This window comes from Temnothorax longispinosus, chromosome 9, assembly GCF_030848805.1.
Source record: "Temnothorax longispinosus isolate EJ_2023e chromosome 9, Tlon_JGU_v1, whole genome shotgun sequence".
Classification (NCBI taxonomy): Eukaryota; Metazoa; Arthropoda; class Insecta; order Hymenoptera; family Formicidae; genus Temnothorax; species Temnothorax longispinosus.
In genome coordinates, this window is record NC_092366.1 from 18,806,492 (window position 1) to 18,829,017 (window position 22,526).

The window sequence follows — 22,526 nt, forward strand, 5'->3', positions numbered from 1 at the left end:
TGGTCTTCCGCTTCCCGTTTCAGCCGCAATATGTCGGGAGGGCGTGCGGCGAATCTTTCGCGCGTCTGTGCGCGTGCGTGGATCACGTGGGTGTGCAATTAGCGATTAGCGATAACGCATGTATATAGCGTCTGATAGCGTCTCGCTACCCTCGTTGCTCTCGTTCCTCCTCGCTCGGCGTTGCTCGGCGTGCCGTCAGTGCCGTGATCAATAGCCAGTGCCCTGGATCTACGAACATGCGAGGGAGTCACATGTTCCTGTAGGATGCGAGAATTGCGAGATCGCCGCGAGACAACCGGTTCGTCGCGCGTCTTCGTCCCCTGATGCGACGGCGAGTTCCTACCCTCTCGGATTATTCGACGAGGACGAGTCTTCCCCGGCGAATGTCGCCGTGAGCCAAGCTTCTCCGCGTAAGGTTTCGCGAAACGGATTCAGGATCCCGAAAAGACTGATGTAACGCTCGCTGATCGCCGAGGTTTCTCGGTGTTGATACGACCGACTTAACGACGTCTGCCCTTGTTTAGAATGGAGGTGAGTCAGGTGAGGGCTCGTTAACACCGATACAAGAGTCAGCGGTGCGATTGTTTCACGTATCATTTGTAAACAAGACAATTTAGTAAGACTGAGGCAACAGCTGAGTTTTTAATGTTTAAACTTGTCTTTGACTAAACCCGGATTGATTTTGGTGATTAGCTTGTGGAGTAGTGTTTTGTTGACGTGAATAGATCTCATCAATTTCTTGTTGTTCGACACGTGGAAGGAAGGATTAGTATCATTAGAAATCTTGCTGCAAGTGATTCTAATTGAATGCTGATTAATAAGAGTTTGGCTGAAGTTGCCTTCCGTTTCTATAGACTGAACTTTCAAAGTGTCCAAAGTATTTTTTTAAAGCATCTCTCTTGTCTCTCAGTTAGATATATTACATTAAAATGTAATGTTTATTTTGTTTACAGCCAGATGGTAAGATTCCTTTGCCGTTAGAACCCATAAAGTCGAACCAGGTTGAAGACAGACGCTTATGGGTGGGCAATTTAGATTTAAGAATTAATGAGTAAGTATTTACATGATTGTAATATTTTTTTTGTGCGCAAAGCTCGCAATGTCTTTCCCGGCATGTTTAATGCATGGAAAGAGCTTTGCGCTGGAACAAAAATTTGAAAAGAAAAACTAACACTCCTTTTGTCAACCGGTACAAACTCCTGAAACTTGTCCAAAAATACGGCACAATCGAAAAGTTCGACCTGTTGTTCCATCGGTCGGGTCCTCAAGCTGGCCAGCCAAGGGGATATGCATTTGTTACTTACGAAACGATCCAAGATGCCAGAAAGGCGAAAGATGCTTTACATAACTTGACAGTAGGATCTAAGAATATTATTGTCAGATGGGCACACAGTGTTACCGAGGTACGGTATATTTATATCTATTATACTTATAATTGCCTAAATAGAAATCTTAAATTTAAAGTTATTTCAGTTGGTTATAACACGATGCATTTATACGTATTTCACGAAGTGCACAAAACTTGTACAACTGTTATTAATAGATATTTAATCTTGAATAACTCTGCAAAAGAGCAAGCGTATAAAAAGTAAAATAATAAATTGTTGTTTAGTCGGACATGGACAAGCCAAAACCAAAGATAGATATTCCTGCCTTAGCTGGTGCAAAAAAGGAAGATAAAAAGATAAGGTAATAATTTTGTAGCTTTCTTAAATAACAATTAGAAATGAGAAGGGTATTTAATTGAAATCTGTAATTTCTTTTCTTCACAGTCGTGAAACAGCAATTCAAGCGATTGAAGCAAAACTGAAGTTGATGAAAGAATCGCAAGAGGAGTTCGAGTTGAATAAACCATTGGAAGGGTCGCCGATTATACATCTCTATCAAAAAGCAGAGAATCAAAAACCGTCCACCTCTACGCGTTATCACAGCCGTGGAAGCTACCATCATAACAAGCCGTACAGTCGTCACAAGCCAAGAAGATAATTCGCATATTTTTCATATATTTTTTTATTATTGACTCATTATTATTAACTCTCATTAGCCCATTTTCCTTTTTTACTCGTTAGTTTTTTATTTTATTTTTATCAACTAATCAATCATCACATTTGTTTCATGATGAATATTTATATTGTTTATAATGACATGCCTACATTTAATACCGTTTATTAAAAAGGTATTTTGTCCTCGTGTATAAAAAAAAAAGTTTCTTATATATTTTCGTGTTCGTATTAAATGGCCGTGAGCAATTCAAGTTCTCAATTGCAGACAGACAAATGCGCCGATTCCTACAAGCGAAGAAATATGAGAAACATAGAGCTACGAATATTTCAAATCGTCCGCGATATAATGCTCTCAAAACGTATGTTAACATACGTGTATTTTCGTAATATATAGAGATCTTTTTTTACGCATTACATGCTTTGGAGTAAGATGCAAAATGAACAAGTTACTTCCATCGTTCATACTTTTGGATATAACAAGAATGTATACACCTTACACACATGTATGTACATGTAATTATACAAATACAATATATGTAACAAGAATTCGTAACAACCACAGTTTCGTCTACTTGTTCTGTAATCTCTCCATTATGATTTTTCCACGCATGTGATATGGCAAGGGCACTATGCCGGGGCATGGCACTTGTCCCGGGATGTGACATATACAGCTTCTGTCGCAACCTACTCCGAAATTTGCTGGATTGTCCTTTTTCTCCTGAGTCGCGGCTTCCTTGACCAACGTCTCCTTCGACTTTCCTATTATTCTTATGAGATGCTCGAGTATCTCGTCCTTGGACTTGCTGTCTACATCTATCAGCATCTTCTTACCGTCCTCTGCAAAATATACATTTTGGGTACAATTTTCCAGGTAACCAAGTCTAAGTCGAAAACAGATTTTGTCAGCAAAATGCCACACGCAGCAAAAACATAACTAATATATATTAAATAAATCTTGCTTGAGATTGTAATCAAGTTGAAAAACGATTACCGTAGTAGCATTTTATGAACGGCGATGGGGTTAGGTTCCTAAAGGTAACCATCTGAACATCTGGATTCTTGTACTGCAGCTGCGGTAGATGCCAAAACACGAAATCTCTGCGAGAAAGGAAAAAGGAAAAGGCACGTTAAAATACGAAAGCAGGTGATCCGCGTTAAGCCGTGTCTCATGGCACTTTACCTCGTCCCTTTGTGATGGTCGCCGTGTATATTGTAATTAATGGACAATATTTGTATCTTATCCTTCAGGATCAGTTTGCCGGCCATTAGATACTTGACCGTCCGCCGCACGGGCTCCTTGCCTATCATAAACGGCATCCTGCACGATCCTGTCTGCTTCTGTCCGTTTGTTTACTGCCGTCGCTTAGTTGACACGATTATCGATACGGCGAGTCCAACCTCCTTCCTCTCGCTAACCGGCTTGAAAGCGCGAGCGTGTGCACGTGCGTGGATTTTTCTCCCTCTCTCCCTTCCCTTTCGATCCAGTACAGTGCACTACGGCCTTCGTCAGCGAAGCCGCGTGGGTCAGCTGTGTTGCCTGAACTTCCGTATTTCACCCGACGGTAAGTCCTGCAGGTCTGTCCTTTTCTGCCGTTCGTCCAAATCTCGGTCAAAGATCGCAGAATATAATTATGTAAAGAGAATTGCGTATTTCGTTTGGTTCGATATTATTTCGTGGGTCACCTGCTTGCCTGATGCAACCTGAGGCCATATGGCAAATTTACGCTGCAAAGTGCTTCACGATGTATCGCGGTAATTTTACAGAACTTGCGCAACCCTAGGATACCACGATGAAGAGCAGCATGAACGCGAAGCAGATACGGCAGGCCTATATCGACTTCTTCAAGAGCAAGGGTCACGAATATGTCCACTCGAGCTCGACGATACCCCACGACGATCCGACCTTGCTCTTCACGAATGCCGGAATGAATCAGGTATGTCCTGTGATAATTCTCACGTTAAATTCATTTTCCAGCACTTTGTTGACTTGCTTTTCTTATTGTTGTGCAAATGTGTTTCAGTTTAAACCGATATTCTTGGGAACGGTTGATCCCAACAGTGATATGGCGAGATGGGTACGCGTTGTCAACAGCCAGAAGTGCATCCGAGCTGGTGGAAAGCACAATGATCTGGACGACGTTGGTAAAGACGTTTATCATCATACTTTCTTCGAGATGATGGGAAACTGGTCCTTCGGCGATTACTTCAAGGTAACATCGCTGGATCGATTAATTGTTGGCGGAATCGATGATTATCTCAAATTTCTCTACTTTAAGGTTTATATCTTTTTTTTTTTTATTAGAAAGAGATATGCGCCTGGGCCTGGGAATTTTTGACAGATGTGATGAAACTACCAGCTGACAGATTGTACGTGACATACTTTGGTGGGGATGATAAGAGTGGATTGGCGCCGGACAACGAGTGCAAGGATCTGTGGCTTTCTCTTGGGTAAATAAGACATAATAATAAAACTACTTAATCACTTTATAATATAATTATTCTGAATACTTGTTTACATTAATAATTTTACGAACATTACTTTTCATTTGTTACATGTAATCTCATTCCTTTATAATTCTATCACAATATTATTTTCTTTGCTAATATGTTTTATCCATACTTCTATATTTCCTGTTTTAAGACTTTAAAGTAAGATGTAAATGTACAGAGTACCTGCCTCGCACGTTTTGCCGGGCAACATGAAGGATAACTTTTGGGAAATGGGCGAAACTGGGCCGTGCGGACCATGCAGTGAATTACATTACGATCGTATTGGTGGTAGAGAGGCAGCTCATCTTGTAAACATGGATGATCCCGATGTGCTAGAAATCTGGAATCTCGTATTCATTCAATACAATAGGTATTCAAAATTTGTAGACTGCTAAAAGATTCGCTGTTCGAAATCTCATGTATAATATTAATTTGTGTTATGATTCCAGAGAATCAGACGGCAGTCTTAAACCGTTACCAAAAAAGCATATAGACTGCGGCTTAGGTTTAGAACGACTAGTATCAGTGATTCAAAATAAACGCGCTAATTACGATACTGATCTATTCATGCCTTTGTTCGCCGCGATTGAGAAAAGTACAGGCGCTCCACCCTATCAAGGCAAAGTAGGAGCTGACGATGTTAACGGAATCGATATGGCGTATAGAGTTTTGGCTGATCATGCTCGAACCATCACAATTGCTTTGGCGGATGGAGGAATGCCTGATAACACTGGTAGAGGGTAAGTTACTTTAAACTTTATTCTGCCTTTGTGCTTTTTTATGTAATTACATTTATTTATCTAAATACAATTGTTTTTACCTTTTTACATAGATACGTGCTAAGAAGAATTTTACGGCGTGCCGTACGCTACGCAACTGAGAAATTAAATGCTAAGCCAGGATTCTTTGGATCTCTCGTAAATGTAGTGGTGGATCTTCTCGGTAAATGTCTTTCGTAATAAAAGAAGCCATTGTATCTTTTACTACTTGCACTTTGTCTGAAGTCAGTTTGCCGTTGCAGGTGAAGTTTTTCCAGAAGTAAAGAAAGATCCACAAAGTATTGTTGACGTCATCAACGAGGAAGAGGTTCAATTTTTGAAAACTCTATCGCGGGGTCGTAACTTGCTGAATAGGACGATAGGAAAGCTGGAATCGGCTAACACTGTGCCAGGTGATGTCGCGTGGCGCTTATACGATACTTACGGTTTCCCGATAGATCTCACTCAGCTAATGACCGAGGAGAAAGGATTGAAAATTGACATGGCAGGCTATGAAGAATCTAAGAAACAAGCGCAGGTATCATATTTCGCTGTGCAACAATTAATCTATTAATTCAGTGCCACAAATATGCTTTTCTATGCATTAATATTATTCATTCTTTCTTCAATTCTACAGTTAATTTCTCAAAATAAAGCCGGTGGTGTAGACGATCAAATTAATTTGGATGTCCATGCCATTACTGAACTGCAAAAGCAAGGCGTTAAACCTACAGACGATTCTCCTAAATATAATTACAAAGTAACAAACTCTGTTAAATATGAGGAATATGAATTTGCACCCTGCATTGGTACCGTAATCGCATTAAGACGCGCCAAGACTTTTGTCGACCAAGTATCTTCTGGCGAAGAAGTTGGAATTTTACTGGACAGAACAAACTTTTACGCGGAGCAAGGAGGACAGATATACGATGAGGGATTTTTAGTTAAAGTCAATGATGAGGTATGAAAATTAATTTTTATTTTAACTTCGTGCAATGAAAAGCAAGATTCTTAATAGTGCTTTAATAGGCTACAGAGATTCGCGTGAAGAACGTTCAAGTCAGAGCCGGTTATGTGTTACACATTGGTACCGTGGGCGAAGGCACATTAAGAAAGGGAGATAAAGTCCACGCGAATGTGGATACAGAACGTAGACGGCTTGTGATGGCTAATCATAGTGCCACGCACGCCTTGAATTATGCGCTTAGGAAGGTCTTGGGAACGGAAGCCGATCAGAAAGGATCATTGGTCGCACCTGATAGGCTTCGCTTTGACTTTACGAACAAAGGTACGTTCTCAAGTTAAAATCGAGTTGTAAATTGCATGAATTAACTTACCGTTAAATCTTCACAACAGGACCAATGACGGGAGGACAATTGAAAGACACGGAATTATTCACCAACGACATGATCCAAGCAAACAAGAAAATTTACGCTAAGGAAAGCAACTTGGCTATAGCAAAAACTATTCAGGGTTTGCGTGCGATGTTTGAAGAGACGTATCCTGATCCGGTACGTGTTGTTAGTATGGGCATACCGGTTGAGAATCTAGAAAAGGATCCCTTGAGTACAGCTGCTCTTGAAACCAGCGTGGAATTTTGTGGGGGAACGTGAGTGCTGTCTGAATAAAATTTGCGCACGCATTTTCTAGTAGCGCTCGTATTTCTAAGTTCACAATTTGTTCCATAGGCACTTACATTACACTGGTCACATAGGTGATTTTGTAATAGCCAGTGAAGATGCTATCGCTAAAGGTATCAGACGCATAGTAGCGCTCACTGGACCGGAAGCGACAAAAGCATTAAGAACGGCAAGGATCTTGGAAAAACAGTTATCTCAGCTTCAGGCAACGATAGAAACTGATAAGTCTGGAACGAACTCTAAGGAATATGTGAAAAAGATAATAGAACTAACGGAGGAGATATCCCATGCTCTCATTCCTGCATGGTGGAAGGTAATTACATTTAATAAAATATTATTTCATCTGATAAATTATGAAAATAATTTTGTCTTTTTGTCTAATAGGATAACGTGCGCAACACGTTGAAAGAATTAAAGAAGTCTCTCGACGATAAAGAACGGGCAGCTAGGGCAGCTGTCACCACCACGGTTGTACAAACTGCTCAGTCTATAATAGAGTCTAAAGTGGGATGCCAAGTGTTAGTCGAGGTGCTGGAAGCCTACAATAATACGAAAGCTCTAGATTTGGCATTGAAGAAAATCAGAGCTATATCGCCAGAAACTAGTGCCTTGCTTATAAGCGTCGATCATGATGTCAAGAAGATATTCGCTCTCAGTTCTGTTCCCAAAGTAAGAACGTTTAGTCTCGAGCATCGCGAGTAAAAGTAAAAACAATCATATTGATATCGAGAACTTGTTCACAGTCCGCGATATCCAAAGGGCTAAAGGCAAATGAATGGATCCAGGCAATTGCGTCTTTGATGCAAGGTAAAGGAGGTGGAAAACCCGAATCTGCGCAAGCTTCGGGCACAAATATAGCATGTTTGAAAAAAATAGTAAGCAAAGCCAATGACTTTGCCAACCAAAAGCTTGGGATTATAGGTAAGTTCAGAAACACTGTTGTTTGATACTATAATTTTTTACTGTAGAATTATGCTAGCTTAGTTAATGGGTTTGGAATTGGAGTAGTAATTTTTCTATCAGATATTAATTTAGTAGCTTATTAATTTGTCTAGATCAATAACCATAGTTGTCAGCAATTGTATCTGCTTTCAGACAATAAAACTGCTAATAATACTACTCGTAAGACCTCCGAAACTTTTCGATTACTTAACACGGAATCTTCGTCAAAATTGGTACTTTACGGGAACACTGGGAGCACTAAATGCTATTTAGCACAAATAATCGCACAATACAGCGGCAAATGTTTGACTATTAAGCAAGTTAAAGATAATATATTATGTTCTAGCGACATAATTTTAGAAACAGCAGATGTTACGTTACACAATAGCAATGCCATTGCGTTCTTTTTGTCAAATTCGCAGCTACGGTGTGAAGACGATTTGTTCGCATCCAGTCAAGTTTTGCAATGGATGAGTTACGCGCAAAACCACATTTTACCAGCGGTTAGTGGTTGGGTAGTACCGTCACTTGGCGTTTCTGTATCGAAAGATATGAAAGCAAATATGAAAATTTCTAAGGAGGATCTTCTTTGCACTGTGAGAAGGCTGGATGACATACTACGTACGAGGACGTACCTGATAGGAGAAAGAGTCACTCTTGCGGATATATCAGTTTTTACAGCGTTGCTGCCTTTGTACGAATATGTGTTTGATCCGCATTATAGAAAGCAATATACGAATTTAAACAGGTGGTTTTCGACCATCCTGAATCAACCGCAAGTAAAATGTGTAGTAAAGAATTTTGCATTTTGCGAAGAAGCTACGCGCTGTTGACGCTTGCGATAAGGACTCTCATTTTTATACACGTCTTTAACAGATTTATTATATAAGAATTACATCGAAAGTTCAGTGTTTTCTTCTGCGTTAACTTTAAGATTATCGTACAATATTCTAATCTCCTTTAATAAAGTGGAAATATTGGTTCCTACCTTGGCAGAGATAGGAATTATCGGTAAATCTACATGTTCTCTGAGTAACTGTAAATTAATCTGAAATAAAAATTACAACCATTATTATAACTGTTCAATAATTATCGTGCTACCATTATCATTTAAATTAAATTCATGAGACGTAAGTATGTTAAACGTAAGTAATAATTAAATTAGAGAATTCAGAGAAAGAATTTTAATTGCTCACCTCAGAATTTGGTAAATCGATTTTGTTTGCTACAATAATTTGAGGCCTGTCATTCAATCTTTCATTAAACTGGCTAATTTCGTGCTTTAAAGTTTCCAGAACTTGCCACGGTTCAGTCTGTGCTACGTCTAAAATAAATATTAAAGCAGCGCAACGTTCCACGTGCTTAAGGAAAGTTATGCCAAGCCCTCTATTCTTATGCGAATCTTCTATGAGACCGGGCATGTCGGCCACTAAAATAAATAAGTAGATTACAAAGATAAATAAAATACGTAAAAAAAGCTCATGGTACTTCTATGTTGTGCTATATAAACGTATAATTACCTGCAATTTGTTCATAATCATCGTACTGTATTATGCCTATGTGAGGTTTTAACGTAGTAAAAGGATATGCCGCTACTTTTGGCCTGGCCCTGGATATCGCTCTTAAAAGTGTACTTTTACCAGCATTTGGCAGACCAATCTTAGTATTTTGATGAGAGAACATGGAACAAACATATATTTCGTTCTTAAATATTTAACATAATTTTACATAAAAATAATTCGTAAAATATTTGTATAAGTAAATATTCTTGGAAATTAGTGAAAACGAAAACACTAATTTCCAAAACACTAACACCTTTTTCAAATGCTGATAATAAAATCACAGCAATAACTGAAGGCACACTCACCAATCCAATATGGGCCATACTCCTTACTTCTAGAACATATTGCAAATTTTCCCCAATTGCGCCGTATTCGCATATTTCAGGCGTCTGTTGACTATTCGATTTGAAAAAGGCATTTCCATGCCCGCCAGAACCACCTCTCGCGGCAATAAACATCATTCCGTTTTTCTCCAGGTCGGCTAGTATCCTACCGTCTACATCGCGCACGATCGTGCCAATGGGCACATTCATCACTTTGTGTTCTGCATTTTTACCGAAGCAATCCTTGGTATAGCCTTTTTCTCCATCTTCAGCTTTGATCACGGAATCTATATGCCTGAGATCCTTCACATCTGTGGTTGCCTGCATGATAAAACTGTGCATCTGTACTCTGTACAAACCGGTCAATATACTACATAAATATATTTAGCATAAATGACATCATCTCGACCTTGTATTTTATCTGTCATATTTCATGCGATTTACTTTAGTCGTAATAATCTTACTTGAAATATCACATGACCACCGTGCCCGCCGTCACCGCCATCAGGACCAGCTCGATCATTGACCCACAATCGCATGAACGATATCTGCCCGTCGCCACCTTGTCCTCCGATTGTTTTTACCTAACGAAAAACGATCACGCGTTCACAGACCGGTAATATCTCACGAAACAACGTTCCTTACCGGTTTTATATCGACAAAATATTGCAGAGTGTCTTTCTTCGATTTCGGTTTTGTACTGCGTAAAGGTTTAGCTGTAGGTTCCCTTTCATGAACGTATGCAGTAACAGACAACGATCTAAGTCCACTTGAAACTTCGCACCTGATTCTGTTCAATACGGTTTTACGGTCCTGCTTTTGACTTAAACCGCATGCGACGATACTTCTTAAGCAACGAAGACGATGCATCTGAAAGCGATCAGAAAAGGTGTAAACCTCATACCTTACGTAATATCAATTAAATAAATATATATATGTACCATTTCAATAAAGCCTTTTATTAATTTTTTTAATAGTTACGCAAAATGGTTCGTGCTATGCGTTCAAACTATCTCGAGACGGTGACATTAAATTCATCTTCTACAAAATTCGCGATTACATTTTGATGCAATTCAACAACCCTTCTCCTATACAACGGGACATAATTTGATTTGTAATCTATCCTATATGTTCTCTTTATCTTTCCATCGACAGGAGACGAATAACAATCAATCAAATCTATATTCTCAATAATAGATCCCGCATAATTATATAGCGACTTGTAAAATTCAGCTGTATTGAAGTCCCCATCCGTAGACAAAGTTAAGTCAAATGTAAAAATACATGGATAAATACACTTGAGTTCGCAATCCGATTTATCTTGGATGTTGTTTATCATGTCTTTCCACGTAATATTATCTACAGTGCATTTAGAAGTGTTTATCTTATTTCTAGGTACAATATTATGCGCCATGGGTGGTTCACTCTTTATGAAAAAATGTGTCAACGAGCCCGCCGTGTGAAATTGCTTATCTAAACCGCGATAGCCGGTCACAACATAGTCCCGAAAAGACTGCCACAAAGAGGGTTCTACTCTCGTTAATATAAAATTCCCATGTGCAGCCATTTCAACGATTTTCCAGGAATCGTCCCAACGTCTCCTAGGCTTGTCCATAGGCGTTCCACCTTGGCCGTTGCATAGAGTCACTAACACCTGGCCGTTTTCCTTCATCATTCTTACAGACGACACAAAAAAGCCTCTCAGCAAGTCCCTATTTCTCTCTATTCTCATTTTACCACCGACGTGTGGAAAGTTAAAAATAATCTTGTTGAACAGTCGCGACTTTAACGAGGGACATTCCTCCAATTTTGTAGCGTCCACGTCAAACAGTACGCAGATACCTGAAAAGAAAAGCATAGGTTTCTCCCTTCATAATTGATTGGATAATTACCGCATTGCAAATGATACGTATATAGATTAGTACTGTACATCTATACTGACCATTCTCCCGAAGATAATCTACATTTCTTTCTGCAGCCTCTTGACACGCGCTAGATTCATAACACGTAGCAACGAGCTCTATGTTGAAATTTTGTCGCGATAACGCTGCAGAGAATGAAAAGTTGCCCTCCCCTACTAGCAGTACAGAGTCATTTTTACTAAAAATCATCGACATCGTTAGCCTCGTTGCTGAAAGTAATCAAGCCGTATACGAGGCGTATATTAGACAAATGCTTTTCTTTCCAGGTTCAAATAATTTATCCAAAATTCAATGATATGTAGGTTAGGTATCAACATTACAGGTTAGGAAAACAGGTTAGATAATTTTTCGTAACTCCGCAATTGAAATTCGGCACGCTTGACTAACCTTCTATTTTAATATTATCCTCTCGCATCAATATGCATAACCAGTCTTAGCAAATGTATCTTCGCGCTTTACTTTGCTTTACTTGTTTATAAAAAAAAATGTGAGTTGAGACTGTCAACAGTCACACGTGAACCACGTGAACGGTCATAAGTCAGGTTAGGTCCACTATTCCGGAATACCTCGCGCTATAATGCTCGATAATGCCTGCGTGAATTTACAAGTAATAATACTCGACATTTTGCGTAAACATCGAGGTAAAAAATAATCTTTCGATCGTTCCTTCGACGGGTGGTGCAAAGCTACTTTTGATAGCACGAGGAATATGCTGAAAACAGAACGAGCGTGATCGGCTGGTGCACGTGTTCAGAATAAAATGTTATTTTATATAATTATTGGAACATAATTAATATTTTTCTGACGTTCAAGGTAATTGTTCAAGGTAATGTTTTACATGTAATTATCTTATAGTATATATATCTATTATTTTATATATGTAATAAATATATAACAGATAAATTCTTAAACAACAGGTGAGAAAAGAACAAAGGGGATAACGATTTTGTGAATGACTACGTATGAAACGAAATTATATATAACGATTTTCAAAAAGGGCCCCAGGAATATACATAAAAATGTTTGCCAGCGGTAGAATCGTGCTTAGCTACACGAATATCGTGACAAGATACCACATACGGGCACTGATAAGTAATCTACGTAAAGCAAACGTAAGTTTCTAAGGGTTTTGAAGCAATTCCTGTCACTATTTTGATACTGCAACCCTAAAGTCAATGATCTTCTATATTCAGGTGAAATTGTAAAACGTATGAATTTTTTTTTTCAGTTTCTGCTGAAGGATCGATCTGCAATTTCAGCAGCTTGTGTCCACAATTTAGTTGTTGGCAGGTCAGCGCCGTTGACAAAGGAGCCTGTTTCACCGGCCAATAGATACGTCCTGAGAACGCATACGTGTGGCGAGCTGACGCTCAAAAATGTTGGAGAAGAAGTGAGATTAAGCGGCTGGAAGGAATTTCAGAGAATGAGGAAGTTTATAACGTTAAGAGACTCCTATGGATCAACGCAGTTACTTATACCGGAAGATGTATGCGAGCAGTCATTATATACTGAAATCTTTGGTAAATGTGTTATGAAAAAACGTTGAAAAGCTTTTATTGATTTCAGAGAAAGGATTTGGTGGAAAGTATACAGAACTTGTCTTTCGAAAGTGTCTTGAGCGTAGTAGGCAAAGTCGTGCCGAGACCTGAAGGTCAGCAGAATAAGAGAATGAAAACGGGCGATATAGAAGTGTACGTAGAGTCTCTGGAGATTCTAAACGTAGCATCGGAGAATCCGCCAGTATTCATTAGAGAGTATAACAAAGCCAAGGAGAGTCAGCAAATGAAATACAGATATCTGTCACTGAGATATCCTGAGCTGCAAAGGAATTTAAGATTGCGATCCTCTCTCATAATGAAGATGAGAGAATTCCTGATCAACGAGTGCAGTTTTGTGGACATTGAAACGCCAACGCTGTTTAAAAGTACACCGGGGGTATGCTTCTCAGTGTCTAGTTTACCATATAAATCCATATATCGTAAACGTGCAAAATCTGATTTTATCATATTCAGGGTGCGCAAGAATTTGTAGTGCCCACGAGACAACCGGGTAATTTTTACTCGCTGGTACAGAGTCCTCAACAATTCAAGCAGCTTCTCATGGTAGGTGGCCTCGACAGATACTTCCAAGTCGCCCGATGTTACAGAGACGAGAGTGCCAGGCACGACAGACAGCCAGAATTTACACAGGTAATTACACTGCGTTCATAATGTCAGTAATATTATATTTTATTATCAGCTACATAATTATATATCATCAGTGTTATATCAATTATATTATAGCTAGATATCGAAATGTCGTTTGTTGACCGGGACGGAGTGATGAGCTTAATTGAAAATTTATTGATGTACACATGGCCAGAAGAATCAGGCTCCATAAAAGTGCCTTTCAAGCTTATGAGGTATGAAGACTCGATGGAATTGTATGGTACTGACCAACCGGACTTAAGAATACCGTATCAAGTAAGAGAATTAATGTGTACGATCTTTTTTATTATTTTACTCCACGAAATAAAAACATAATATTATTTCGATGCAAAACTGCTTTCCAGATACAAGATCTCACACACATGTTCGATCTGCCAGTATTAAAAGAGGCTGTGAAATCTGAAAATAATGAACAAAAAGTGTACGCATTAGTTTTTCCAAAAAAATCGGTAGGTGTTCATTTTAATTTGATTTGTATTCCATTGTTAAGTTAATTTTTATATTCCAGAAGTACTTAGCAAAATCTATCAGAGAAGGACTCTCTAAGATCCGTAGCGATTATTTTGCTACTACAAAGCTAGTTCAATTAAGAATCGGAAACGATTCGTGGAGAGCACAGTTAGACAAGCTAAAACCGAAGTCGGGAACTATAACGGAAGATATATCGCAGTACTGCAAGTTACAGGAGGGAGATGCAGCATTGCTAGCAATTGGACATCGAATGGATGCAGTGAGTATAGTCTGAAAGTTCTCTTTTTCTCTTTTAATGATAAACTTTTCTCTTCATCTGTAATTATAATAAACTACTATATATATTCTAGTTGAAACTCTTAGGAAAGTTACGTGTCGAATTTACAAATATATTAGAAGCCAAAGGCGAACAAGTACGTTCGACCGAAATTGAGCTTCTATGGATCACGGACTTTCCGTTATTCACATTTGAAGGAACATTACAATCGACGCATCATCCATTTACGCAACCGCATCCAGATGACATGGAATATCTTACAACTGATCCTCTAAAGGTCAGCAAAGGACTTTAGTAGATTAATTAATTTTGTCGTGTCTTTTTTACATATCTCTTTTTCGTAGGTGAGAGGCTTACACTACGATCTGGTTATGAATGGATCGGAAATAGCAGGAGGTTCCATTCGAATCCACGATGCAAATTTACAGAGACAAATATTGAGGATGTTAAACATAGACGAAACAAAATTGTCGCACATGCTCGAGGCATTGACGTACGGAGCCCCACCCCATGGTGGAATAGCTATAGGTATTACTCTTTCGCCTAATAAAGTTGCATCTGCGAATTGAAATGGGAGATGTGATCGTTATTTCTATTTCAAGGACTGGATCGTCTCGTTTGCTTACTTTGTAACGAAAAAAGTATAAGGAACGTTATAGCTTTCCCGAAAACGATGGAAGGACGAGATCTAATGTCCGGAGCACCAGACATCATTTCAGACGAGTTGAAGACTTTGTATCACATACAAACAGTAAACAAATAAGATTCCTTTTTTCACAATAAGTGTAATAGAAAAGTTGTTATTACTTACAAGTTGTGCGTGTAAAAAAATGTATATAATTATTTATATTAGCTGTGGCAGTTTTGAGACGTTATCTGTAATATTTTTGCCAAGTTATCATTCAAGCTCTGAGCAGTTATCAGAAGCGTATAATTGCGCCGCAAACCGAAATAAATAAAAAGGCGAAAAATAGATGTACAAAAAAAGTGTTTTATTTTTTTGTTGTTGAGTAAACTCTCGTGCGTTCAATCGAAATGTTTTTACAGAAAAATAAAAAATACAATTCAGCCTGCGTACTAAACTATTCACAATCATTTCCAAGAAGGATCTAAGAGGATTCCCTTTTCTTTTTTTGTACACTTCTTGAGAGCCTCTCTCCTGTCAAGTGAAAATTTCAACCTAACAAATTTCTTAACAAATATGTTGATATGTTGTGACTACCAACTGCCGGCGGACGAAAATTTACATCGCTTTTTTTATTCATATACATATCCATCTTGAAACAGCCCACACAGTGTGAATTGGAACGATTATATATTAATTAACAAAACTTCATTAATGGCGATGAAATATCTGTTCAGTTTGCGATGCGTCAAAATCGTTAAAAAGACCCATTAATTAAGATAGGTATCTATTCGATCAATCTTTCAATTTTTAACACAGAAAATGGTGCTGTACATCCGTAGATTAATTTCACGTCTACTAGTCTCTTGGAACAATCTTGAAGACATTTCGAAGACGAGCGTCACACATTTTCCTCATGCCGTTACACATATGCCACTGTTTACAACTGAATACCGAATCGGGTTAAGTGATTCTCATAATTTCAGCAAATCCCGTAGATCAAATCCAGCTAGTCAGGATGCAACAAGAGAAGCGCTGTGTTCTTCGATTTGGCGTATGCTTTCAGCGGACGAAGACACATTATATACCGTTTGTTACGCAGATTTGAATCGCTCCAATTACAATGCGACGCGTCTATATTGTCATACGTTCCTACTCTAAAACGCATGCAGCTTACAGCAATCGGCACGAAGCCCTGCCCGGTACCGATCGCGCGACGAAATTCTCCGAGGGTCAGGATCAATAGCGAGCGTGAGCCTTCGTATACTCTCGTTCTGTCCACTTGGCTGTCAAAAGCAATTCGCACGAAGACTTGACGTAAGAACTTGGAAGAATCCGCCGTCGAGTCTCTTCCGTTACAATGTATCCTTCTTGTGAACGCAAGGCGAGCTGCATCAAGGTGAGAACCATCACATTTAACATCTTTCTTGCGAAACGCACTTAACTTAAGCTAGATAGCTTTCTCCTAGATTTTAAGTCTCGCTTGCTTCGCTTGTATATATATATCTTAGATTAAATCTGAACTCTAAATCTCTATGTTAAATGACCGTATGAACCAACGAACATGATCGGAGAGGGACGTAATCACGTTTACAGTTCTACTAAGCCCGCTAATGAACACCATCCTGTACGACGGTATTACATGTCTCGCTCTCGATACCTCGTCCTCGCACCGTACTCGCTCGTGAAGACCCTCACGAATTTATTCCGTAGAAAAATCGTCAATATAACGGTGATGTGTATAAGAACAGTACAGAGTTGATTTGGATGGACACGGGATGTTCCACGATTCTTCATGTACAACATGAGCTTTCCTCGTAATCCTGTACGAGAGACACGTGTGCTTACATTCCTAGCCGATTAATTTTTTTTATAATAAAAGAACGTTCGAGCGAGAGACAATAAATTCGATCAATGGAGTCGTCTACCTTCATCTCCGTACGTGAAAGTCCTAATCGCCGCGGTAATGTATTTATATATTACAATCTGTTGTGCGCGCGTCCACTTTTTGCCTAAGAACACAGTGTTTCGTGTCGTCGCACGCTTTTTCGTTCGCAGATTTCGTCGCGAGTTGATTCGCCGATCGAGTAGGGCTTCGGACCGGCGGTTTAATCTATACGCTTAACGTAGCGGTAGTAATAATAGCAGCGGTATAGTTGTAATAATAGTACAGTCGATACGTACGGTTTTAAGGGCTTTCAAAATTCTCGACGTCGAACGAGATTGAAGGCGCGGGCCCGTGGTCGGGCGCTCGCTCGGTTGGCTGGCAGTATGTACGTGTGTCAAATTGCGTATTTAATCTAAATACGTGGATCGTTTTTTCGTAATATTCGAGGCGATTCGATCGACCCTCAACCCTTTCGCCGCGCAGTGTCCATGTATATAAAATCGCAAGAAGATAATAAAGAAGTAACGCAGAATCCAATTCTGAGGTAATATTCAATCAGTGTCTCACGCTCGTTGAAGATTAATTAATAATAATTAAATAATTATTAATCGCGTGTTGTGACTACATGACATAACTGCAAATTATAATTTCAATGAGGCCTTAAATGTGCATCGTAACGTTAACTCAGGCAAATGCGTTGCCGAACGCACGCAACGCGTGTTTTAAATTATAAATGCAATAAATATTTATATAATCTGAAGCGTCTCTCTTAGACGCGCGCTCATATATTTTACAGAAGATTAAAAACGTAACCAGGTGATGCTATTCATAAGAGAAATTGATTCTGCATTGACGATGCTCAGCGTGAACGATCTCGGAGAGGGGGTGCTTGAACACGTCGGTCGAAACTGTGCAGCTGAAGGGTCGAGGTCTCTGTACCCCTCTGCAATTAGTTCTTTTTCCCCCCATTGCGTAAGCGCACGCGAGATTCGTCCCGCGCGAGCTCGCAGGTCTCGCCCTATCAATACGAATTCTCTCGCGCACATCGCGTCGCCGTTATAAAAAATACTATTTTACAGCGCAGGAGGCAAGCTCTCGCCCATGCAAATCGCACGCTCACACAGACGGAATCTCGCATTGGATACAAACGTATAATAAATCACTCGTAATCAATCACAGCACAATCGTTCGCTCGGTACACGCATACACGCACGCATGCATACGGCTATCGAATAAAATATTTGACCACACGCTCTTGCACGAAATATATGTTAGACGGAGACGCCTAGAAAATTCTACAGGAAATAATGGATACTACCGTATATACATACACGAAAGGACAGAGACAGGAGCGGTGGGCGATCGAATAGATCGAACAGTCGTCGAGTTCGGATCACTATAGCGCTTCCCGCATAAGTGCGGAAAGCGGGATTGAGATTTGCAAGAGAGAGAAAGAAAGAGAGACAGAGAGAGAGAGAGAGAGAGAGAACGAGAGAGAGAGAGAACGGAAGAATCGGACATTCGTACAGTTACAACGTGAAACTCGCCGCCGCGTGGCTCCATGCGATCGTAGCATCTGCAGCGCGGTATGGCGAAGTTTTTTTTTCTATCTCTCTGTTTCTCTGGTTTTCTTTTTAACAAGAAAACAAGGATGTGCGACGATGCTTGCCTATTCGTTCGCGCCGCGTTATTCGTTTCGCGGAGGCGGAATACAGCTCGGACGTAATCTCTCAGTCATTTCCTGGCTAGTAAGCTTTTATGCATGCACATGTCACGCGTACACGCATAAATAAAATCTTGTTCACCGAGAGACGACTGTGAGAGCTACCTGTGCCGCGTATAAACGCCAAGAACTATTACCGGATGAATCCGGTGAGATACAATTACGTCTAAAAAAAAAGGAGGAAAGAGAAAAAGGAAAAAAAAACGCGCTTTCTACAAATGTCGAACGCGTTTCTTACCCGGCCCGCCGGTTCCACGCGTGTAGATCCACGGTAAACGTGAATATGTTCCCGACAATTACGCACGCATATCTTCTCAGTGAATATCATGCACATCTCGCGCGGAGGACTTGATCTATTCGTAGATTTGCGATAAGTCTCCTTTTCCTCCTTCCTTTTCTCCCCTCTTTTTTCTTTACCTTTATCGCCGATGAGATACAAACTGACTTCTTGTCGCGCGCAATAAATATGTTCGGTCGTTTTATCGTTTTCGCGCCAACGCGCGTCCAGTGCGCCTTCCGGTATATCCTCGATCTACGTATGAGAACTGGGCATGGCCGCATACAGGAACAAGGAAGATCTCGGAGTCGACATTGAACGTCCTTCTACGAAGGTCTTTTCGCGTTTTACGGGCTTTAAAAAGTGATATTTCTACGAACCACATACGCTAGTTACGTCCGTGTGGTTTTAAGTTTTCGTTCTCGTAATTACAAGATAATACGCGCGTTATCTCGCATTACTTAGTAATACGTATGTTGAAAGTTAAATCGGTGGTGAGATAAGAATTGAAGGCTGATGACTAAACCTAAGATTACGGCCAATTATTTACGTCGCACGGACAAAGTTATCAGTGTCGAATACAAAACTAATATCACAAAGAAAATTAAATATTTTATCCTTTATTTTGCGCGATGATTCCCCTGCGGTTTCGATCAGTCTAAAAAAAACATCCTATATACGGCCATGCGAATTAAATGGTATTACAATTAGATTTACAATGCTTAAGGGGGCTGCCTGTTGAAACGTCGATGGAATCTGAATGACTATTCGGAGATCGCTCGCACGTGCCTTTTTTAATTAAATTAACATCCTAATGTCGTAATCTGAGGCAACGTGCGTGATCGGTTATCAAAAATGTAAGGCGTTAGACGCGTAACAACAATATACGGTGCAATTGCACCGTCGTACTAGTGAGCCAGGAATGAATCGCAGATACCGATCCGATTTCGTCGGTGCAACATCTCCTTATGATGCATTCAATCGCACGAGACTGTATACAAGGACGCCGTGCCCGAATACGCGAATCTTGTCCCTCTAGCTGTTCGAAAAGTTTCCTACGTTTAGCCCCGGCGCACAAGATTCTCGAAGACGATATCGCTTCCAGACAGAGCATCGTTCTACATCGCAGGCGTTTCGCAAACAACTAGCGCGACGAAATTCGTTCTACGGTAATTTTCTCGAACACAATCGGACAAAACGGTCGACTGCCCGGGAACGGACAAAATCTAAAAGATGTTGCCTCTTCCTGCATATGACAGACTTCATTCCACGTATCGTTAAACGATTGCCTATAGATACGCGAGAAGAGGCTATGTATACGAGACACACATTCGAAACGTTTATAAGACATGGATCTTCCTATATTGGTAGAATGAAGACAATGACGTCGATGACGACAGCGATGGAAAGTTGTACTCTGGACCTTCTCGAAACGCGAACGAGCGAGCAATGATCCAACTGTTGCGAGTTCCCTCGTGGCATCTTGTTTGCTCCCTTGGATACGTTTCAGAACTGGTATGCCATACGACAGCTATTCCAGTCTTGTACACATACTGTAAATGCAATGTAAATGTATTTGCTCAAACAAGTTATAAACGTTCTCTGATTAGTTGGTATTCTCAGCTGTCTGCCTCTCTTCCTTGTTTTTCTCTCTTTCTTCCCTTCTTTTTTATGAACTGTAGACTCTGGCATTGCTCCGTATTTTTCATAAATTAGTTTTATGCATTGTCATCGATAGTGGGTAGCCAGAAAGCCATGTTGGTGCAAGCCGACGCCAGCATCATGTACTTGGGATTGAATTGGATACACTGCACGGGCGCTGGATGGTCACCGTTCAACACGCAAACTTTGTAACCGGTCTCCGCGTTCCACACGTGCACCCTACCATCCGTGGAGCCACTGAACACAAATTGGGAATCCGGACTAAAACTGGCCTCGATGGCGATCCCCTTGTTGTTGAGATATCCGGCGAAAGTCTGTAAGGGCGTACCATGAAAAGCGTCAATTAAACGAATCGTACTACCATTAGTGGAGATCAAGATGGTCTTGCCGTCCCTACTGAACTTCAATCCAGTCCAATCGCACTCCTTCTCCTGAGAGAGCTTGAAGGTGACAAACGGTCCCTTGTCAAAGCTGCGCAGATCGTACAGCTTGATATTTTCCGAATTGACTCCGGCCGCGAAGATGAGACCTTCAGGATCGTATGCCGCCACTGGCCGTCCCGAGACGTTCATCACCCCGTGACAATTCGGCGAGCGCAGGTCCCACAGTCGCAGGGATTTATCTAAGGAACCGGATAGGAAAGTATCCTCGATAGGACTGATACATAGCGACACTACCTTTTTCGCATGACCGGGAAAGTAACGTATATACTTGTTGTCGTGGAGGCTGAGATAGCGGATCGTGTCGTCGACCTTGGTGCTGCTGTGTATCGCGGTGTTCTTGGCGTGAGTGAAGTGTATCAGGTCAACGCCGTACTTCTTCGAGTTGACCGTCCGCACCTGCGTGCCCTTCTCGCAGTCGTAGATGACGATCTGGTCGTCCTCCGAGCAGGAGATGAGGGTGTCGCCGTTCGGCGAGAAGTCGATACTGTTTATCCGATCGGTGTTTTCGCGGAATACCTTGGCCACCTTGAAGCTCCTCACCACATGGTCGACGAGCTTCATGGTGATGGACGGCGCGTCCTCCCGCTCGTGCCGTCCTCTTAACCTCCTCGACTCCACAATCTCTGTGTTTGTACTGTGACCGGGTGCGAAGACCGCCGGGCGCGGGGGCCGGGCGCGGGTCACGGACGTGGACGCGGATGCGGCCGCGGCCGCCAAGTTGCCTTCTTGCGAGGAAGGAGGAGGGACGAGACAGCTCGCGCGCGTCACCGCGGGCAGATCGCCGTGGGAGCTCGGGGGTGGCCGCCAACACGGTCCAGGCGGTGGAGGGACGGGGGTAGGAGAGGGGGGACAGGCGGGGAGAGGCGGGCCGTCCACCGGGACGCGGGCGAGGATTCCCCCTCGCGCCGTCGTTATCGCCCGCGGAATCGCTCACCAGCGCTCTCGCGCGTTTATCCCCGCGCGGCAGATACCTCTCCTCGGGTCCTCTCCGCCGACGTGGCTCTCCTTCCCGTGTGAAACGGACGCCGTCAGCGGGACCGCCGATCGCAACACCGCGCCGATGGATCAACAACTGCCAAGCGCGCTCGGACAAATGGACGGCGAAACGTCGTCTCCTCCTGCGAGCTGTTGTACTCTGTACTGCTCTGTACTGTACCTCGACACCTCTCGAACCCTCGAACCTCGACCCGTGTCCCGTGAGCGCGACAGCGTATCCCTCGGCTCCGTGCCCCCGATCGGTAGCGGCGAATTCGGCAGGCAACTAGACAAGCGGCACCGAGCACCGACACACCGACGACTCTCTTCTCTTTCAG

The 22,526-nt window shown here is 41.4% G+C and overlaps 7 protein-coding genes across 13 annotated transcripts in view; 3 read left to right on the forward strand and 4 right to left on the reverse strand.

The window, feature by feature from the left end:
* The window catches only part of Rplp2 (ribosomal protein LP2), a 103,346-nt gene that overhangs the window by 10,483 nt on the left and 70,337 nt on the right, over nt 1-22,526 (reverse strand). The window lies entirely within an intron of this gene.
* Nucleotides 99-2,564, forward strand: LOC139818934 (probable RNA-binding protein 18). 2 transcript variants are annotated; one of them, XM_071787986.1, is made up of 5 exons: nt 99-540; nt 954-1,051; nt 1,190-1,403; nt 1,613-1,689; nt 1,773-2,564. In XM_071787986.1, the coding sequence occupies exons 1-5, from the start codon at nt 526-528 to the stop codon at nt 1,984-1,986; spliced, it is 618 nt and encodes a 205-aa protein (XP_071644087.1). In that variant the 5' UTR covers nt 99-525; the 3' UTR covers nt 1,987-2,564. The 2 variants fall into 2 exon arrangements, with proteins under 2 accessions (XP_071644087.1, XP_071644088.1); XM_071787987.1 differs by having other exon boundaries at nt 100-531.
* Mrps25 (mitochondrial ribosomal protein S25) lies at nt 2,469-3,320 on the reverse strand. Its single transcript, XM_071787988.1, has 3 exons — nt 3,184-3,320; nt 2,995-3,101; nt 2,469-2,840 (listed from the first exon to the last, which is right to left on the reverse strand). The coding sequence occupies exons 1-3, from the start codon at nt 3,318-3,320 to the stop codon at nt 2,572-2,574; spliced, it is 513 nt and encodes a 170-aa protein (XP_071644089.1). The 3' UTR covers nt 2,469-2,571.
* Nucleotides 3,424-8,905, forward strand: Alars (alanine--tRNA ligase, cytoplasmic). Of its 2 annotated transcripts, none has more exons than XM_071787945.1 (15): nt 3,424-3,565; nt 3,768-3,937; nt 4,025-4,213; nt 4,306-4,451; nt 4,672-4,863; nt 4,943-5,233; nt 5,326-5,435; nt 5,515-5,789; nt 5,889-6,212; nt 6,281-6,539; nt 6,608-6,860; nt 6,940-7,204; nt 7,276-7,560; nt 7,635-7,812; nt 7,987-8,905. In XM_071787945.1, exons 2-15 carry the CDS (start codon nt 3,794-3,796, stop codon nt 8,664-8,666), a joined length of 3,591 nt encoding a protein of 1,196 aa, XP_071644046.1. In that variant the 5' UTR covers nt 3,424-3,565; nt 3,768-3,793; the 3' UTR covers nt 8,667-8,905. The 2 variants fall into 2 exon arrangements, with proteins under 2 accessions (XP_071644046.1, XP_071644047.1); XM_071787946.1 differs by having other exon boundaries at nt 8,256-8,395.
* LOC139818927 (mitochondrial ribosome-associated GTPase 2) lies at nt 7,918-12,160 on the reverse strand. Of its 3 annotated transcripts, none has more exons than XM_071787974.1 (7): nt 12,028-12,160; nt 10,364-10,588; nt 10,183-10,302; nt 9,701-10,039; nt 9,354-9,492; nt 9,030-9,262; nt 7,918-8,881 (listed from the first exon to the last, which is right to left on the reverse strand). In XM_071787974.1, exons 2-7 carry the CDS (start codon nt 10,586-10,588, stop codon nt 8,726-8,728), a joined length of 1,212 nt encoding a protein of 403 aa, XP_071644075.1. In that variant the 5' UTR covers nt 12,028-12,160; the 3' UTR covers nt 7,918-8,725. The 3 variants fall into 3 exon arrangements, 2 of the variants coding, with proteins under 2 accessions (XP_071644075.1, XP_071644074.1); XM_071787973.1 differs by lacking the exon at nt 12,028-12,160 and adding an exon at nt 10,660-10,800; XR_011733557.1 differs by lacking the exons at nt 7,918-8,881; nt 9,030-9,262; nt 9,354-9,492; nt 9,701-10,039; nt 10,183-10,302 and adding exons at nt 10,660-11,560; nt 11,661-11,849 and having other exon boundaries at nt 10,360-10,588.
* Nucleotides 12,151-15,677, forward strand: Asprs-m (aspartyl-tRNA synthetase, mitochondrial). Its single transcript, XM_071787956.1, has 11 exons — nt 12,151-12,466; nt 12,558-12,752; nt 12,869-13,126; nt 13,207-13,575; nt 13,653-13,829; nt 13,923-14,102; nt 14,192-14,296; nt 14,356-14,577; nt 14,669-14,872; nt 14,940-15,123; nt 15,198-15,677. The coding sequence occupies exons 2-11, from the start codon at nt 12,660-12,662 to the stop codon at nt 15,356-15,358; spliced, it is 1,953 nt and encodes a 650-aa protein (XP_071644057.1). The 5' UTR covers nt 12,151-12,466; nt 12,558-12,659; the 3' UTR covers nt 15,359-15,677.
* On the reverse strand, nt 15,567-22,143 carry Wdr82 (WD repeat domain 82). The gene has a single exon (XM_071787984.1). It carries the CDS (start codon nt 21,772-21,774, stop codon nt 20,827-20,829), a length of 948 nt encoding a protein of 315 aa, XP_071644085.1. The 5' UTR covers nt 21,775-22,143; the 3' UTR covers nt 15,567-20,826.

Excerpts from the sequence above, each read along its gene's own strand:
- Alars (XM_071787945.1), top strand. The coding sequence starts at position 3,794 with ATGAAGAGCAGCATGAACGCGAAGCAGATACGGCAGGCCTATATCGAC. Across the intron at positions 5,790-5,888 it reads AATCTAAGAAACAAGCGCAG|TTAATTTCTCAAAATAAAGC; the intron begins GTATCATATTTC and ends TCAATTCTACAG. Across the intron at positions 7,813-7,986 it reads CCAAAAGCTTGGGATTATAG|ACAATAAAACTGCTAATAAT; the intron begins GTAAGTTCAGAA and ends ATCTGCTTTCAG.
- Mrps25 (XM_071787988.1), bottom strand. The coding sequence starts at position 3,320 with ATGCCGTTTATGATAGGCAAGGAGCCCGTGCGGCGGACGGTCAAGTAT. Across the intron at positions 3,102-3,183 it reads GACCATCACAAAGGGACGAG|AGATTTCGTGTTTTGGCATC; the intron begins GTAAAGTGCCAT and ends CCTTTCTCGCAG. Across the intron at positions 2,841-2,994 it reads GTTCATAAAATGCTACTACG|AGGACGGTAAGAAGATGCTG; the intron begins GTAATCGTTTTT and ends TATATTTTGCAG.
- Asprs-m (XM_071787956.1), top strand. The coding sequence starts at position 12,660 with ATGTTTGCCAGCGGTAGAATCGTGCTTAGCTACACGAATATCGTGACA. Across the intron at positions 12,753-12,868 it reads GTAATCTACGTAAAGCAAAC|TTTCTGCTGAAGGATCGATC; the intron begins GTAAGTTTCTAA and ends TTTTTTTTTCAG. Across the intron at positions 14,297-14,355 it reads TAGTTTTTCCAAAAAAATCG|AAGTACTTAGCAAAATCTAT; the intron begins GTAGGTGTTCAT and ends TTTATATTCCAG.
- Wdr82 (XM_071787984.1), bottom strand. The coding sequence starts at position 21,774 with ATGAAGCTCGTCGACCATGTGGTGAGGAGCTTCAAGGTGGCCAAGGTA.
- LOC139818934 (XM_071787986.1), top strand. Across the intron at positions 1,052-1,189 it reads TTAGATTTAAGAATTAATGA|GTACAAACTCCTGAAACTTG; the intron begins GTAAGTATTTAC and ends TTTTGTCAACCG. Across the intron at positions 1,690-1,772 it reads AAGGAAGATAAAAAGATAAG|TCGTGAAACAGCAATTCAAG; the intron begins GTAATAATTTTG and ends TTTTCTTCACAG.
- LOC139818927 (XM_071787973.1), bottom strand. Across the intron at positions 9,263-9,353 it reads TGATTATGAACAAATTGCAG|TGGCCGACATGCCCGGTCTC; the intron begins GTAATTATACGT and ends TATTTATTTTAG. Across the intron at positions 8,882-9,029 it reads TCGATTTACCAAATTCTGAG|ATTAATTTACAGTTACTCAG; the intron begins GTGAGCAATTAA and ends TTTTTATTTCAG.